The sequence below is a fragment of the Nicotiana tabacum genome, chromosome 5 (assembly GCF_000715075.1).
Source record: "Nicotiana tabacum cultivar K326 chromosome 5, ASM71507v2, whole genome shotgun sequence".
NCBI classification, from domain to species: domain Eukaryota; kingdom Viridiplantae; phylum Streptophyta; class Magnoliopsida; order Solanales; family Solanaceae; genus Nicotiana; species Nicotiana tabacum.
In genome coordinates this window covers 75,103,819-75,122,549 of record NC_134084.1, presented here as the reverse complement: position 1 = coordinate 75,122,549, position 18,731 = coordinate 75,103,819, and the positions used below count along the sequence as shown (strand labels likewise).

The window sequence follows — 18,731 nt, the reverse complement described above, 5'->3', positions numbered from 1 at the left end:
GATATGAATACAACGCATCAATTAGGATCTGGCATAGGTGATTTGCATGTGTAGGTTGTATAGAGTAAAATCAGTTCATTATATTAAACACTCGAATAATAGAGCAACACGTGGAACCGGGGACAGACAGCAAAAGAGACAAATGAAAACCAAGATCGGGGACAGCAGCTTCGGTTGGCACCAGGCAGACCTCGAAGGGAAGATTATTAACGAAGACAAATGAATGGTTGTCACCCGATGATATTAAATAAAGAATATTTTCCAGTATTAAATACACAATCCATTACAGAGAATTTTGGCATTCATAGTCTGCCATTACACGTTCATCAATAGCCCCCATAATTGTCACTTAAGAGAGGTTTGATCCTAGGACCTTATTTTTTAGGTGTAGGTATAAATAGTGACTTCAACAACCATTGTAAGGTCACGAAAATCTCTGACAATTTGATACTACACATTGTTCTAAGCTCAATAATACTTTATTTTCTGTCTTTTGATATTCTTATTGATGTCTTCGAAAGTCATGATCCTGGAACCAAGTTATTTGCTATCTTATCTCGATTTCAACACTAAGCTTTGTATTTTATTTAATTTATTTATCATTTTGGGATCAAATAGATTTGCTTGTGTGCAAACTACGTTACAAATTCAACTATATCGTTTTAAGGTTAAACAGTATGGTGCTGGCCCACCGTGGGGTTTACACAGCTACGTAATTGAGTTTATCCTTGCATCTATTATTAATCCGTTTGATTCTTTGTTCCTTAGAAAAAAATCGTAAAAGATGGCAGATAACGATGTCAAGATTACACACAACATTGAGGCACACAAAAATTCATCTCAACACGAAGATTCGATTAGTGATACATGCAACGAGGAGGACGTAGCCACACTGGTCCATGGCGGGCAGTATCTAGGACACATACGTGAGGCAACTCTTGATGACACTGAAGACGAACATGTTGTGAAAACGGTGAGAATCCTGAGAGAACAACAAAAGTCTATCATGGGTCATCTCTTAAGGCAAGATTAAGCCATGACAGAATTGAGGCAAGCATTGTCGGCTGCTTCCAATAATGCAAATGGAAGGGGTCCAGTTCCTTCCAGTGCTCCCGTAAATCAAACAGCGCAAAGGGTTGATAACAACACCCCGAGGGGCTAGGTCAGCTTCGACGGGGTAAGGGGAACGACAGCGGATCTGGTAACAATAACGGTAATGATCCCTTTAAAACCGAACTCATGCAGTTTATGAGGGAAATAAATGCCTAAATGGACCGAATCCCGGACACACCACCAGTGTTAAAAGAACCGGACTCAAAGAAATACACCCAATTGATGTTCAAACCAAGCGCGGTACTGGAGTTAATCCTGAAGCGGTTTAAAATGTTAGACGTACCAAAATATGATGGGACTTCGGATCCTTAGGAACACATCATTGCCTACACAACGGTGGCAAAAGGAAATGACTTAGCTCCGTACGAGATTGAGTCAGTCTTGCTAAAGAAGTTCGGGGAGAGCCTCACGAAGGGGGCCCTGACATGGTATTCACTTCTACTCAAGCACTCAATAGATTTCTTTGAGATACTCGCAGATTCTTTTACCAAGACCCATGCGGGGGCTAGGAAGATATAGGCCCAAAAGGCAGATATATTCAGAATTATGCAGGGAGAGTCTAAATTGTTGCAAGAGTTCATGACCAGATTCCAGAAGGAAAGGATGTTGCTACCAGCCATGTCGGATGAATGGGCAGATGAGGCATTTACTAAGGGGCTGAACCCGAGGAGTTCTGACGCTTCCCGTAAACTAAAAGAAAGTTTTCTCGAGTTTTGGGAGATGTCCACAACTGCTACGAATGAAAGATAAGAATAGAGGATGACTAGATTGGTTTTCCAGCATCAACAAAGGGTCGAGATCAAGAGAAGAACAAAGAAAAGATGAAAGATGATTTAGACACAGATCGACGGTTTTCTAAAGGCTGGTTTTTGCCCTACGAAAGGGCCGAAGAACGTGGCAGAGGTTTTCGGTTGGCGAACAGGTTCGCTACCAATAAGAGAGTTGATCGTGGCCGGAATAATAGATCGTGCCCGGGATTCCACCAACCCCAGACTGTCCGAGTATAATTTCAATGTCAGCGTGGTGGAGCTAGTTTCGGCGATGAGGGACACTAAGGAAGCACGGTTCTGAGGCCGATGAGATCTGATCCCAGTCAGAGGGATCCTAATCTACGGTGTGAGTATCATGGGACTAACGGCCACCGGATTGGGGACTACCGACATTTGCGCGAGGAGGTGGCGACGTAGCAGAAAAATGACCATCTTAGAGAGTTCTTAAGCGGTCGGGCTAAAAATAACTACGGTCGCAATCGAGATAATGCGGAACCCTCGAAAACAGGAGAAGATCTTCCTCGTCTAATGATCAACATGATTTTCGAAGGGAGCGAGATTGATGGTGTAACCTTTTCAATAGTAAAAAAGACAAAAGTATCGTGACCCATAGTAGAAGTTCGGGAAGTCGCGGAGGACAATATCACATTCACGAATGAGGACGCCCATGGACTCCTACTACTGCACAATGATGCCCTGTAATTTCTCTTAATCTTTTAGATTTTAAAATTAAATGTGTTTTGATGGACCTAGGAAGTTCAATCAATATTATTCAATAGAGAGTGGTGGAACAAGTCAAGCTAACCGGAAGCATCATTCCGGCCACTAAGCTCCTTGCCGAGTTCAACTTAGCAAGTGTGACAACCCGAGGAAAAAGTCTGCTGCTCACAAACGCCGACGACCTTGTTTGAAGCAGTAGACGGCGACATGGGGAACTCAAAAGAATTTCAAAACAATATTCAAGGATGTAACTGGATTTCAAAAGGAAATTTGCGCATGTAATATTTTGAAGTGACTTGTATTTTTATTCTGTAATTTCTGTGGAAAATAAAAGCAACTGAATAATTTGCAGGGTGTAGAGTAGATGCGTGGAAAACCGAGCTTGAACAATAGTAATAATCCAGTGATTTACATGGAAAAATCATGGGGCAACGTTGACCCAAAGGACAAAGTACAGCTAGTGACTATAAAACAAACAAACAACAGTGTTGAAACTCACTGCCTATATATTTTGCTTTTTACAGTCTTAAACAGTCTGCATATATATATATATATATATATATATATATATATATATATATATATATATATATATATATATTTACCTGGAAAGGCCATTACATTCTGTATCCTTTCAGATGCTCTCTCTTTTTATCCTTCTTTCGGAAAGAACCCTCCTGCCTTTGCCATGCCATTTTATTTTGTCCTTTTCGCTTTCCCATATTTAATTTCCGCCCTTTGACCTACCTATTAATAAACACTTGTCATTTGTACATTTTGTTGACTCATGCCAAATATACACTCCTTTATTTACAAGTCCTTTCATTATTACTACATTAATAAATACTTGTATATCATATGTGAGGAGTATCGTGGTTTAAGGTTTACTTAGAGATTGGTAATTGGTCAGGACTGGTGTTCTTGTAATCCCTTTCCTGAGTCCCATTCGGAGGCCAAACTTGTTTGCATAGCCTATATGTATAAATCAATGTGAACCCCTATAAGGGGCTAGATTACTTTCAGATAATAATCTGAACGTAGCATGATCACTATCTACGGTGATAGTCTCTTCAGTAATTTTAACTACTTGTTTTAAACCTATCCTTTCAAAGGTACCTAACTTGTATATTACATTAGGCTTGACTAATGGTGTAGTCCACTTACTAAGCAGATCTAATTGTTGAGGCAATTCATATTCTTCTTTTCTAGTGTTTTTAGCAGTAGATATTTATTAAGAAAATAATGTTAAACTTAGCTTCTAAAGTTTTTTTACTAATATGGCTCTGATACCAAGGGGGTACAGGATCGCTTCCGAATGGGACTCAGGGAAGGGATTACAAGAACACCAGTCCTGGCCAATTACTAACCTCTAGGTAAACCAAGGTTTTACACCTCAAACTCTGGAGCATCGTCCTAATGGTCTCACTATTATCAGACCATCTTCCAGAAAAGTGTTCGATGATATTCATGACTAAAGAATAAACTGAGTTTTGAACAGTCTTATCGTCTTCAGTCTTGGTTGCATTTATTATCTGAAAGCGCTGGTCATAAGTGAGATAATTATCCCACCAGCCTTTTAGCTGACCAGTAAATCCGGCAATAATCATTTCTGCAATTGTCCTATCTGTATTCTTATTAACCTTACAGATAGTACTGTACATAAGCATTCTATGTACTGTCGTATAGATCTGTCTTTCAGCAAGACCATCTATATTCCACTCATATATAGGCCCCTTATAGAAATTCACATAGATTTATACATATAGGCTTAATACAAGTCGCATTTAAGCCACTTACGTTAAGAGACTTACCTGAAAGTTTCATAGCAGCTCTCAGAGATGGCAGAAACCAGAACTGGAAAAGGTCTCTTATAAGGACTGTGCAAACCAGTTTGGCCTATGGCCCTGTTTATTTTAATGCTTATCCCAATTTGCAAATTTCTCTTAATGATGAGAATTCTTTAAATGCTTTAATACTTAGCATTAAATTATATGATTATGATTATTTACCTGGTACAGAAGTCATATGTATCTGTTATAGGATTTATTACAAACCTCTATATACTTTGAATCCTATGTGATGGGGAAAGAACACTAAAATTGATAGAGAAAATAGTATTACTTTAAAATTTAATTAGTCAATACATTCAGATATCAAATATGTTTAATTTTCTTTGATCGATGGTTTTTTATATGTCTTTTAAATTACTAATTATTATGACTTATAGTATTTTGGGAAAATTTCACATAAAAATAATTGAGCTCTCTACTTTTCAATTTTATAGCCCATATTTTAATTTACAATCAACTAACCCAAAAATAATGGGCTAAGATTCAACATCCAAGTTCAATAGGTTCTCACAATTACTATTTAATTTTTAAAAAAGATTACTCAAGCTTTTAAGTTAATTTTTGAATCAGTAACTGTGACTCAAATATTAGTTCAACACACCAAATTTATTTTGGTGGTGAAAATTAGATTTTTAACAAGCTTAAATATGTGGGTTTAAATTTCGAATTTGATTTTGTGAGAAATTTGAAGTGGGTGTTATCTAGATTTGTTAGAAATAGTATAAGGAGGTTGTATATAAAATTTGAAGTCATTTAATGGAGATTTGGACTGGTTTTGAACAAGAATTGCAACTGAAAATCGTAAAAGAAGTTCGTCTACAGACGCTTGTATAAACGTGTATAAAAGTGTATAATAATGTATAAGATATGTTTATACACTCATAAACACTATTATACAAGATTATACATAATTATATAAAAAACTAACTTCGTCTTCTTCCTTGCGTTTTTTCTGAAATTTAACTCAAATCTTGCTCAAATCTACTCCAAATCACTTCAAATTAAATTTTGAACTTCTTTTGATATTTTGAATCATTTGGAACAATACTCAATCCAAACAACTAACAAACTCAAAAAGTCCTATTTTCGAAACCAAAGTTTTGAATGGCCTTCAATAGTGGACTTCTACTCTTTAATTTTTTTACATTGCAACCAGGTGATATAGGGGGAGAAGCAGTAATAGCGAACGTCCCCTTAAAGCATATGTAAAAGAAGTGAGAAGAAGAGAGAGTGAAAGCAATGGTTGTGAGAACACAAATTTAACTCTATAGCTTTTAGAAGCAATGGTTGCCGGAACACAGATTTTGAATTTGCAAGAGCTACTGTTTTCAAATATGTACAATATGGGCTAGGTGGGGTAAAACTTAAAAACATGAGCTATTTTTTGTTATGGTGTGAACTCATGTGTATTTTCTTGTAATTCTTTCTAGTATTTTTTACATAGCCTCCAAATATATAAATTACACTTTAAAAGAATTTAAAAAATTCATGTCCGAATTTATGATTAAAATTAAAAAGTTTACTCTCGAAATTGAAAATATATCAAATCATCCGTTGGGACATAGAGAGTATTACTGAGTATAAGTTTTCCCTCGTATTCCCTCTCCCATCACCTCTCTCTCTCTCTCTCTTGGCTTGATGATGTCTTCTTCTTCTTCTTTTTTTGTCATTCTTTCAAAATTTCCAAAAAAAATGGAGCTACCCGGAAAAGAAGTTTTATTTAGAATAGCAAGTTTTGAATGAATTAATCATTTAATTACTATCATCACTTCACTAAACATATGTTTACAACTCCTAAACCACAATTTCCACTTCACTCCCCGTAAACTATAAGCAACGGATTATTTTACAACTCCTAAACTAGTATAAAGTTGTGCATAATTTGGTAAATATCGAATTACCGTATCGAAATCGAAAATTTTGATATTTGATATTCGATAATTCGGTAATCAGTATAGTATTTGGTTTAAGTTTTAAAAAAATATGGTATTAGATTATTTGGTATTTTTTAATGAAATACCGAAATATATAGTATATTACACAAAACACATATTATTAATTATAACATAAATATAAAAATCGAAAATTTACTTTTCTTTATTCTCTAAGTTCATCAATTAACTCTAAGCAAGTAAGAAGATATTTCTAATGATCGAATTTATTCCTTCATTTGCAGTTTTCTCTCTCTAGGTTGATATATTTGCTTGTTTTGGACAAAACTTTTGTCAACAAACGTTTTCTGTTTTGTACTTCTGAGTATTTTATTTAAGAATATTATAGTCTATAACTCTATGCACTTGTTAGATTCAAATTGTATAAACCGAAGTTACTGAACCGAATAAATCGAAACCGAAAAGAGAAAAACAGAACCATACCGAATTTAATTAGGTACGGTATGTTAGGTGTTTGCCATAATTTTCTTACCATATTTGGTTTTCCTATTTGTTGAAGGAAAGGGCAACATGAACACCTTAATTGGGTTTTCCTTTTTGTAGAAGGAAATTAAAAATCTTCCATATTTGGCTGGTCCTTTTTCTTGTAGGAAAATGTTTGGACTTCTATAAATTGAGGATTATTTCTTCTCATTCAGTAGCATCTACAATGTAGCCATAGGGGGGTTGAGAGTCTTGTTTAGTGGGAGAACTTTACGGGACAAGTGTTAGTGTGTCACTTGTGTTTGCCTCTTCGTGAGGTTGTTCTCTCGATATTTTGTATCTCTCTTTTATATAGTGGATTGCTCATCTCCGCGGTGGACGTAGGTCAGTTGACCGAATCACGTTAAATGTTGTGCCTCGTTTTGGTATATTTCTCTTTCTTGTATGATTTATCGTCGTTGAAGGTTTTCTTTGCTAGCTTCCGCATGACACCTGACTTTTTTCGGTCCTAACACGGTATGGTATAGCATTTTAAGAAACCGAATACCAAAAATACTGAACCGAAATATTTAAATACCGTACAGTATTAGCCGATGAGCACCCCTAAACCGGTATAGCTTTGGCATTTTTGGGGGAATAACACACTTGAAATGTTAATATTACCTTAAAAAGTGAAATGAAAAGGAACCACCTAAAAGGGAAAAGGGAAAAAACAAGAAAACAAGAAAACAAGAAAAGAGATAGAGGAGCCAGCTAACTAAGAGTTTTAAGAGAATTTTATCGACGCCCTTTTCCATTTTGTTGATAATTAAGCTCTATTCTTTTTTGCTCCATCCGCTTAGGAACAAAATTGTCCTTTCCAGTATATTACTATTCATGATCTCTTGCACTCTATGTGCTGACACTTTATTCACCAGAAAAATACAAGGTTCCTTCTTGTTTATTCTCTTCCTGTGAATATATGTGCGGATATATTATATTGTATGAATGAATTATCAGATCAGTTTACAATCAAAAGTCGCCAGAATCATTTGAACCAATATATATACGTTTTAATCCAATGTGTCGTGTCGTGACTTTTTATATTCATTTCTGTACTTCTTTTAGGATCTCTTGTAAAAGTGATCGATGCCACATAAACACTAATTCTGATTAGATTATCATGCCATATAAAATATTTAATGGACCAAATATATACACAAAATTTATGGCCAAACGGCTCCTTTAAGTTAAAGATGAGTAAGTTAGATGAGTAAGTTTAGTGAGTTGTTAGCAAAAATACATTTCTCTTTACCAAATCATGTTTTTAACATGTCCCTTATGTGTATGTGGTCAGCAGTCTAGTAGTTACTTAGCTTTCTCAAATTCTGATTGACTGATTCCCACTCTCAGCTTCATCAATTCTCTCAAGTTTCTTATTCAGTAATCGTTTTTTTTATCTTGGTGGCGACAAGATTTGAATCCAAATTAAAACTTATATACATGTTCTGATATCATATTGAATAGAGTAACCATCTTACCTAAAAGTTCAAGCTACTTGAAAAAAAAAAGCATATTTTTCTATACTTAATAATGTCTTCAACAAATTTTTCATTGCATCCTTAATATGGTAAATCAACAAATAAAATAACTGATAGTATAAAAATATATGCACATAATCCATTATTCTCGCGTCTAATGAGTGCAAAACGGACCATGAGCACTATCAAAATTGCTGTTAACAATTAATTAATTAGGTTAAAACAAGAGCAATGTCGCAAATACGCTCAAAAAACACCAACTTTTTCTTGAAAATCGAATTATTGTTTCCTTCCCAGTATTACCACTCTATAGGTTCCCAGCCTTTCTAACTCTCCCCTCTTCCAATTAATGCCAGATACATAAAGAGTCAGGTTTAATATTTCCGATAAGGTAATAATAACTATTATAAAAAACAGACCCCGAAAAATTGATTGACAAAGAAAAATAAACCATGCTCAATATCCTCGGAAAAGTAAATCCAAAAGAATTGGATTCTTGCTTTTAATGAAAAAGATCTAGTCCTTTGATTTTACTAGTTTTACAACGATAACAGACCAATGTTTCAAAGAGAGAACAAAAGAAATACAAAGGGATTATCCATTATGAGAGAATACATAAAAGAGTTTATGTTAGTGTGTATTAACAGTGTAAAATATTTGTCCAATCCAATTATTACTTGAAAAGAACTTAAGCTAATAGAAAGGTTTACAAAAACAGTGCATAAAACAGAAATTTAATTTAAAAAGCATTGATTATTAACTGGAAATGAATAATAAATAACTTATCATAACATATTAACTTGAACCATACTACACTCGGTCTCCATGGAGTAATTGATTAATAAAGGAAAACAAAACATGCACAACCCTGGGAAAAGTGAAAACGAAAAAGATGGAATTCTTGCTTTGAATGCAAAAGATTTTTACAACGAAAACAGACCAATGTTGCAAAGACAAAGAAATTATCCATCCAACAGAGAGAGAGAATAGTAAAATGCTAAACTTAAAACTACACTACACAAGTATGTGAGAGGAGTATGACTGAAAGGGTTGGGTTCTTTTCCCTTGATCGAGGTAGAGAGATCAGAAGAGTGCTTTTTTGAGTAGAAAAAGAGAGATTTACACGCAAACCCATTGGGTGGTAGCAAGCTGTTTCCTTTGTGCCAGTTTTCAGCCATGGGGAGTGGTCGATTTTTTAATTTTCCCCTTCCACATGAAACATGAAATGAAATCTTTTCTTTTTCTTCATAGGATTTTGTAAATGTCAACAAGACAAGTATAAAATCTTTACATGCAGATGGAAGCAGCAAATGATCTTGAATCATTGTTGTTGTCGTCATCGTAATCTTCTTCACCAACACCAACACCAACACCAACGCCGCCGTTTCTTGCTTCTTTGTCATCATTAGTTCTGTCCATATAGCCATTTTCATTATCATCTACTAGCCTACCAACTTCTTCCACTAGTAGTTGTTCTACCGAATCAGACTCCTCTTCTTCTTCTTGTTCCTTATAGGAAGTGACGGCAGAAAGGAGTAATGGAGGAGGGTTCATTCCTCGACCCACTATAGGAACAGCTTCTGTTAATAACTTGCCATCTCGAGGTGGTGAGAATATTACTGGCATGTATTCCTCTGCTTCACATGGGAACTTTGAGTTCTTGAAATGTTCTTTTAGTGCTTCTATTCCCTTCATTCATGCATTTTTTAATCACAAACTAATTACTCCATACTAAAACAACAAATTTTTAATACATGAATTAACTACTTATTTTAACACATTTTTTCTGTCTCTAAAATAATTTAATTTTATTGCTAATACACATAAAATAATACATACATAAATTCTCATGTAACTTATTCAATAAATTAATGCCAACCAAAATAAAAGTTTTTAAAGACAAACTAAACAATGAGCTCAATGCTGGAAAAACAAAAAATAATTTGCTACTAATATAGAGGGAGGTGGAACATACTTGTAATCTAGCATAAGTAACTTGGCAGATTTTTCTAGAGTTGAAGACCTCCCAACTTTGATGGTGAAAAGCTTTGTAGAGTCTCAAAGTTGCCTGTGGTGAAGTCATGTTCACGAATCCATATCCCACGTTGCACTTGTTACTAAAAAAAAGTTTATATGATTACATGTTAGAACTAATTAAATTAATGGATAAAAATTCAATCTTAATTGAATAACCCACATGAAATCAATGGGAAGATAAACGAAATCGTAGGAGGATTTTGGCTGCTGCTGATCATCGCCGTCGGCAATCTGCTCGTTATAGTGAATGCAGTGGTTGTCCAGCATGTTCAGCAGCAGCTTCTGACTGCACCACACCCCAAATATATGTCAGTCAAATATACCAAATACCAACATTATTACACTATTTTACAACATAAAATATTGTATAAAATTAAACTAAATTTGATTAGAGGGGTACTTAGAAATGCAATGCCATTTGATCAGCTGTATAAGAAAAAACAATTCCCACTTAATTTTATGCAACATTTAACTGGTGGCTATTATCCCAGTAATATGTTACCTGAAATCTAGTACTCCTATATATATTATACGAAATGACATAAAATTAAAAAAAAATAGCCTTTGACAATTTTTCCATGTATTATTATTCACTCCATAACAATTTGTACATTATTTAATCAACATATAACCTTCATTAGTTATTCACCGCGTAAAGGGGACTTCCTATAGCATTTAAACATAAAAGGGGAAATTAATTAGAATATGAATAGATATAAGGAAATAAAGAAATAAAATATTGAATTTAGGATGATTACCTGTACTTGTTGGGTATGTTTTTAATCATGACAGTAGTTCTGGTATCACTGCAATTTGATTCCATAATGGCATCTTCGTTAATTAGGAAACGAGGATCATAATCTCTGGCCTGTTTCCATGGTTTATTGCTCTTAACTTGTAGTAAAATCTGCTTCGACGAAGAAGTTGTAACACTGCTACTGCTTGGACTAATAGTTTTAGTACATGTTTTGGCATTCTTGATTTTCCCAGGCCTACCATTATTTGATATACACAAAGATGCCAATGAATCTTGAACAGACCCACTACCTGAACTCTCACTTCCACTAGGGTTTCCATAATTTGATTTCTGGGAATGTGAAGTGTACACCCTTTGAGATTTTTGTGGAGGAGAATAATTGTTGTTGATTGAATTACGACTGAATTTAGGTGATGAATAATTAGGTCTTGAAAATCTTCTGCTATTTCCACCTGGCCTACTGAATTCAATCAACAATTGCTTCCCATCTATCTCTTTTCCATTCATCTCCGTTAAAGCCCTTGCTGCATCTCTTACATCATAAAACTCCACAAACCTTTGATGCCTCTTCATTGGTGTCTCTCTCAATTCCTTCACATTCCCTAAATATATATATTCAACACAAACATAATCAGCAAGTAAAACATATATTCACCTAGGACCAAAGCGAGGAATATGAGAATTCATTATACTATTAAAAACCAATAAGGAAAAAGACTAAAAAATTAGCATATATACCAAAAGCTTGAAAAATATCTCTAAGATAAGTAGAAGAAGTATGAGAGTCCAAATTGAAAATCACAAGTGTCCCTTGGTTATTCCCATCAGGAAGACTAGAAGTCAGAGGGAAAGTAAACTGAGCCCAAACAGCTCTTCCAGCAATAAGCCCACGCGCCGGGGGAGGAAGTGGAAATGGAAGAGGGGGAAGAATTAAACCACCCATAGTAGTAGAATAAATAGACTCCTCATAATGCCTCCTTAAACGACACTGCTGTTGCATGTTCTGTTCTTGAATCTCTATCAACGCTGCTCGCGCGTGCCTCAAATCATAAAAATGAACCGTTACAATCCCTTCTCTTAACCTTCCCATTTGCACTGCTCGAACATCTCCAAAAACTTCCAAATCCCTTCTCACTATAGACTCACTCACTTCAACTGGAACCATACTTAACAACAAAGTTCTTGTAGCCATTGAACTTGGAGGTGGCAAAAAAGGCGTAGGCATAGGTGGGTTTGAGCTAACGTACGCCGTGTGTGTAACTTGATGGTATCCAACATCATCACCGTATGGCGGTAACGACGGCGGCAACGGCGGCGGCAACTGAGGTGGACATGGATAAGCAGGATAATAAAATTGATTAGGGAGCAAAGGTAAAGAATTGTTAGGGGGTTGGTGAAAAGGATATCTTGGTATGAATTCTTGGGCTCTAGGATCAAGATTCCCATGAACCATACCATTGTCCTCCATTTTTTCTACCGGAGAAACAAACTTTATCAGCAGAGATGGGCTTTTTTCTTTGAATCTATGAGATTGAGATGGGGTTTCTTTTCCTAGGAAATTTGGCTAAGTTATGGTGGTGCTACAGTGCATATAACAGGTGATGATAATCTCTGTAGCTAGACTATATTTTTTGAGACATAAATTAAGACTAGTAGCTCTTTGGTTTTTGCTTACTCTATCTAGTTTTCTCTCTCTAGGGTCTATGTTTAGAAGCACACTCTATACACTGGAGTCTCTAGAGTCTTGTCCATGTAGCATGAGAGAGAGAGAAGAGAGAGAAACCAATTCAAGAACGTTAAAAGAACATATGAGACGACTAATGCACGACCATCTTTTTAACCAAATTTTGCTTCAAATGTTTTTGGGACTGTCAAATGATATATTGAAGTTACCGAAATACCCCCATTTAAATATTGAGATTATGTCTTTTATCAACGACATAGACCATCAAAATCTCGCAGGTGGAACCTGGGGAGGGAATAGAGGTCTTACCCCTATGAGATCTTACCCCTATCCCGAAGGGAACGGAGATGTTGTTTCAGATTATGTCTTTTATCACTTCAATATATTAAAACTAATGTGGTTTTGATGAAAATCCCAAACGTAAAAGATAATTTTTTCCATATAATAATTGTACACAGTGACGTACGAAAAAAATTTCATAAGGCGTGTCAATAGTGGAAGAAATGAACCAATGAATAAATTACTGTAATGGCAAGTGATATTGTATAATTGTACATAATACTTTAATTATATTTATTATTTATATATATAGATTAAAAAAAATTACGACTAAACGGTATCAGTGATAGTGGCAAGATATCTATGCCCCTAGGAACTAATTGATAGTGCCACGTTCCTAGTACTTGTTTTGGTAGAGGAGTAGTAAAACACACTTTTTTTTCTTTTTAGTTAGTCCAAAAAAATATTTTCCTATAATATTTTCCTATATTTGCTATCACTTAAATTTTAAATTTCTCTTTATACTATCGGAAAGTTTCTAACTTCGTAAACTTCTATGGTAAGGGTTAATATTCAATTTTTTTCTTTATTTCTTATATTTCGTGTTCAATAAAACACATTTACGCAAATTAGGACAAAGAGACTAATGTAGTAGTGTGTATGGTATTTTTTAACTTATAGCCCGTTTGGCAGTGTTGTAAAAATCAGCTTATTTTGAGAAGTAATTTTTTTCAAAAGTGTTTTTTTCAAAAGTACTTTTGGTGAGAAGCAGTTTGTGTTTGGCTAATTAGTTTGAAAAGCACTTCTGAGCAGCAATTAGTGTTTGGTCAGACTTTAAAAAACTACTTCTAAGTTATTTTCTCAAAAGTGTTTCTCAAAAAAGTACTTTTGGAGAGAAGCTATTTTTTTCTGCTTCTTCAAAACTGCTTCTGCTTCTCCTCAAAAACACTTTTTTTTTTCCGGAAGCTTGACCAAAAGTGCTTTTGGCCAAAAAAATACTTTTGGCCAAACAGGCTATTAGTTTTTAACTATATCAAGTTTATTTAAGAATTCTACTCTGCAATGTTGATATCAATGCAAGATTGTGATTTTTCATCCTTGCATAAATTTTACTAGGTGATACATGTATAATGATCTGAGGAGTATGTTCTTTTTGCGTCATTTCTTTGGGTGTGTTTGATATGAAGCAAAATATTTTCCAATTTTTTCATATTTGGTTGGCTAAAATGTTTTGAAAAATATTTTCTTTATTAATTCATTTTCCTCCAATTGGAGGAAAATGTTTTCCTTATCAAAAGAAGGGAAAACATTCTCCAAAGCTCCTTTTCAACCTTCTCCACTCTTACCAACCCACCCCACCCCCTAGGGGTGGACGTTCGGGCAGTTCGGATTGCATATGAAATTTCGGTTTGGATTTTTAGTTTTTGGATTGATGAAATGACAATCCAAATCCAATCCAAATAAGTTCGATTGGATCGGATTTTTTAAGTTCAGTTTCGGATTAATCGGTTAGGATATTTTGGATTTTTGGTTTTGACCTTATAAGTTGAGATGTCTCTTCTTTTTACAAAAATGAATATTCAAATGAAGTACTTATGTTAAATTGCCCTGAAAAGTCCTTCATTCTCACTGCAATCATCCAAATGAAATATTAAAGTAATGAAATTATTATATAAAAAATAAAAATAAAAAATACAATAGAGACATTAATACGACAGATAAAAAATAAAAATAGTAAAACCATGTCCAAATAGAAAGTATTATCATAATAACTTAGTAATTACTATTGAATATATATGGTAATATCTAATGGGTAGGGTATTGGACTTATTACTATTGACATATGGATGATGGATTAAATATAAAATATAAATTTTTGAATATTCGGATATCCAAAAATCCGAAGTACCAAATCCAATATCCAATCCGAAATCCAAAAATTTTAAAAATTAAATCCAAAATCCAATCCGTAATCCGAAAATCCAAACCAAAAATCCAAAAAATTTGGATTTCGGGTTTACCCAAACTATGCCCATTCCTAGCTGCAACCAAAAACATAAGACAGGGAAAACTAACATTCAGATTTGAACCACATGACTGCGCCCACCCCAACCACCACCACGCACAAAAAAAATTACTTTTTTTTTTGTAATTCAAATTCCTGTTTTTTCATTTTTCTGCACCACTCACCCCCTACAAATTGTTTACTTATTTTTTTATAATTTCAAATTTCTATTTTTTTTTATTTTTTTGCTCCCCTCCCCCCTCCCGGAAAAAATATTTTTTAAATATATTTTTCAGTTTTAATTTTATTATTTATCGGTTTAAAGACTCAAAATTTTACAAGTTCCAAAATTATGAGTTCGGAGGTTTATGTGTTTGGAAGTTTATGGGTTCAGAAATTATAAAGTTTACGGGTTCGAAATTCCGCGGTTTTTAAAGTTTAGCGGTTCGAAAGTTTATGAAATTTGTAGGTCCGGAAGGTTGTTGGTTTGAAAGTTTATGGCTTCATGTTTATTATATCTAAATTATTTATGAATACTCTTGAGAAGTCATTTTCGTTAATTTACGTACCAAACACCGGAAAATGAATAAGATTATTACTTGTTTTCCAAGAAATATTTTCCACGGAAAACACACCCTTTATCTCCAATTATTTACTCTTTTTAGTGCTTTGATGTAACAAAATGCTAATTTCATTCGATTTTGTTTGAGAGATTTTGTCAAACTTGATCTTGATGAATGAAAACAGTCAAATAAGTGGGAACGAAAGAATTATTACTTATCCCATTTTTTCCTGTCTTTTTCCTTTTGAACAAATTTTTAATGTACATTAATTTCAAATAAGGAAAATATTTAATAAGCAAAAAGTATGGAACTACTTAATGATATCTTCAATTATACACTGTAAAATTGGTTTGACTAACTGGATCATCTAAACTAATTATAGAATATCCATCAAGTTTGTTAATTTAAAGGGAAGTACACAAAAGGAAAAATGCAAAAACACGTAAATGCATTAAAAAGTTAAATTTGGCCAGCGAAAGTCCGAGCTGTTTTGAACTTGTAAGAATTGCAGTCAAAGCAAATACATAATATTAACAATCTTATTCTAAATTGAGTAACTGGTCTGTATATATCTAATATTTTTCTAATTTTAAAGGATATTTTTCAAAGGAGAAATTATTATTTCAAAATTACTCGATTAAAAAGATAAACATAACCCAGTTGCCAGATAATGCAAAACCATTATTATTCTCTTATGTCATAATCAGTTAGATTTGGAAAAAATGATTGTGGATCAGGTTGTTCTTTTAAACCAAGGAAAAATAAAACAAAAAGAGAAGAGTAGGACAGGTTGTTTACGTGAGGAAGATAATAATTGCTCTGAGTAAAGAGTACTTTTTCATGTGGCTATTTTGACTACTCACTCCATATTTGGCTTTATATTTGCTGTACACATATTATAGAAATGACTCTTTTTCGTGAGTCCGCAACCCAATTATGGTTCTTTTGGACTCAAAATACATAAATAGGTGGGGAAAAAAAGTTATTTTTTTATATATAGCGCCACAATACCTGGCGCTATACATTAACAGTAACGGCACCGTTAATGTATAGCGCCAGGTATTGTGGCGCTATACTGTAAAATCTGACACGCCCAGGTATAGCGCCACAATACCTGGCGTTATACATACATCATTAATGTATAGCGCCATGTATTGTGGCGCTATACTCCTTTTTCCTGGCTACCAACAATTCCTGACTTCAATAATTCAAAAGCATATAGTGCCAACTTTTTGGGCGCTATATATATATATAAATTCCGGCTAGCCATTTCTTATATAAAGAGGTTAGGATTGTATAGAAATTCATTCAAAAAAAACTTTAACTCTTGTTGAAACGTTTATTGTTGTTAAATTCTCCAACATTTTTTCATTATGTCTGAAGAGCGTAGAATAAGAGTTTCATTATATTGGGGGAGTGAGGTTGTGATGGAGAATAACTCTGTAGGCTACACTTTACCTGCTCAGTGTCATGTTAAATTGCCACTTACAATAGAGTACGATAAATTGATATCGTTGTTATGCAAAAAAATGAGTGTGAGGAAACGTTCAGTGATACTTAAAGTAACTTGAAGATATTCGTATTCCGTCACTCCGCAAGGGGTTGCTTTTTACTCGGAGTTTAACATCGACGATGATGAAACTTGGAGTGATTTTCTGAGGACTCCGGACGAATGCCGGGAATTTCTTGTAATCACAATGTTGGAGATGTACGTGAAGGTTGAAGTCGTTCCAAAAAACGAGGTTGTGCGTAGTAGAGATAACCCCCAGTCATCGGGTGGTTATTCTGGAGCAGTTTTTGCCGGACAGGTTCCGGATGAAAGAGTTTTCCTTGATTTAAACTTATCACCGCCGACGAATGAGCAGCGAGAAAATAATTTATACCATGCTTTCCATAATTCACAAAACGAGTGGTAAACTTTAATTTTCATTTGTGTTAATTATGTATATTTTTGGCGTATTGAATTTGTATTAACGCTCATATATTTAATAGGAGATACCGTCCGGATATGAATTTTACAAGTGGCTCATTCGGTAGTCATCACCTAATTGAAAACGTCCAACATGAAATTTCATCATATTACGACTTGTAAGTGAAGTGCTATAGCCATATGGAAAGCATTTATTAATTCAGTAGCTTATATTTTTGTTGGTTGTGCAGTGAAAACGAGCAAGTTTAACCACCCGTACTCACTCAATTGACCGAAAATGACATATTACATCGGAATCTAGCAGATGCACAGAGTGAGGAATAGAACAGTGATTACGATAACAATGCCGATGAATCCGGAGACGAGACACCCTTTTTCGTGAGGATGGTGATGAGCAGGATGAGGAGGAATGACCTGATTTGAAGAGAGACCCCCCTAGACGAAGAGTGTACGAGTCCGAAGTGTCGTTTCATTCAAGGGAGATTCCTTACATTGATAACTTGTCAACCGTACCGGATGTGGAAGCTCTCACATGGGATTTTGATGAAATCCGAACATCAATGTGGGATGAGTCTAGACCAACGGTGCTTGCAAAGGGGATGCTTTTTCCCGATAAAGTGCGCTTAAGCAGGGCTTGTAAAATGAACAACGTAAAAGAGTGTCGTGAAATGTAGGTATGGGAGTCAAGTCCGATGGTATACAAGGTTGTTTGCCGCAGGTGGTTTTGGCCATGTAATTGGATGTTGCGTGCGACCAAGAAAAAGACAGGTATGTGGAAAGTGGGTAAATATATTCTCACCCACACATGCGAAATGGACACATTCAACGGGAATCACTTAAACTTGGATATTGACTTGATTTCTCTTGTACTTATTCTGCACCTCGAAGCGTCCATAAGGTATACAATCAAAGAGTGCATTACATCAGTCCACCAGGAATATGAACATACCATTACGAAAAGAAAGGCATTTCTCGGGCCCAAACGGGCGTTTAAAATTGTGTACGGTAATTGGGATAAGTCATTTGCATCTCTGCCAAAGTACATGGCCGCACTGCAGCACTTTAACCCCGGGACAGTTGTTGAATGGAAGCTTAAGCAGAGTTTGGGAACACCAGAATACATATTCA

At 34.8% G+C, this 18,731-nt stretch overlaps 1 protein-coding gene across 1 annotated transcript; it reads right to left on the bottom strand.

Annotated features, from left to right (window-relative positions):
- Window positions 1-9,581: 9,581 nt before the first annotated feature.
- On the bottom strand, window positions 9,582-12,868 carry LOC107816649 (protein terminal ear1 homolog). Its single transcript, XM_016642383.2, has 5 exons — window positions 11,881-12,868; window positions 11,144-11,744; window positions 10,546-10,671; window positions 10,324-10,465; window positions 9,582-10,037 (listed from the first exon to the last, which is right to left on the bottom strand). The coding sequence occupies exons 1-5, from the start codon at window positions 12,608-12,610 to the stop codon at window positions 9,636-9,638; spliced, it is 2,001 nt and encodes a 666-aa protein (XP_016497869.1). The 5' UTR covers window positions 12,611-12,868; the 3' UTR covers window positions 9,582-9,635.
- Between the last annotated feature and the right edge of the window lie 5,863 nt (window positions 12,869-18,731).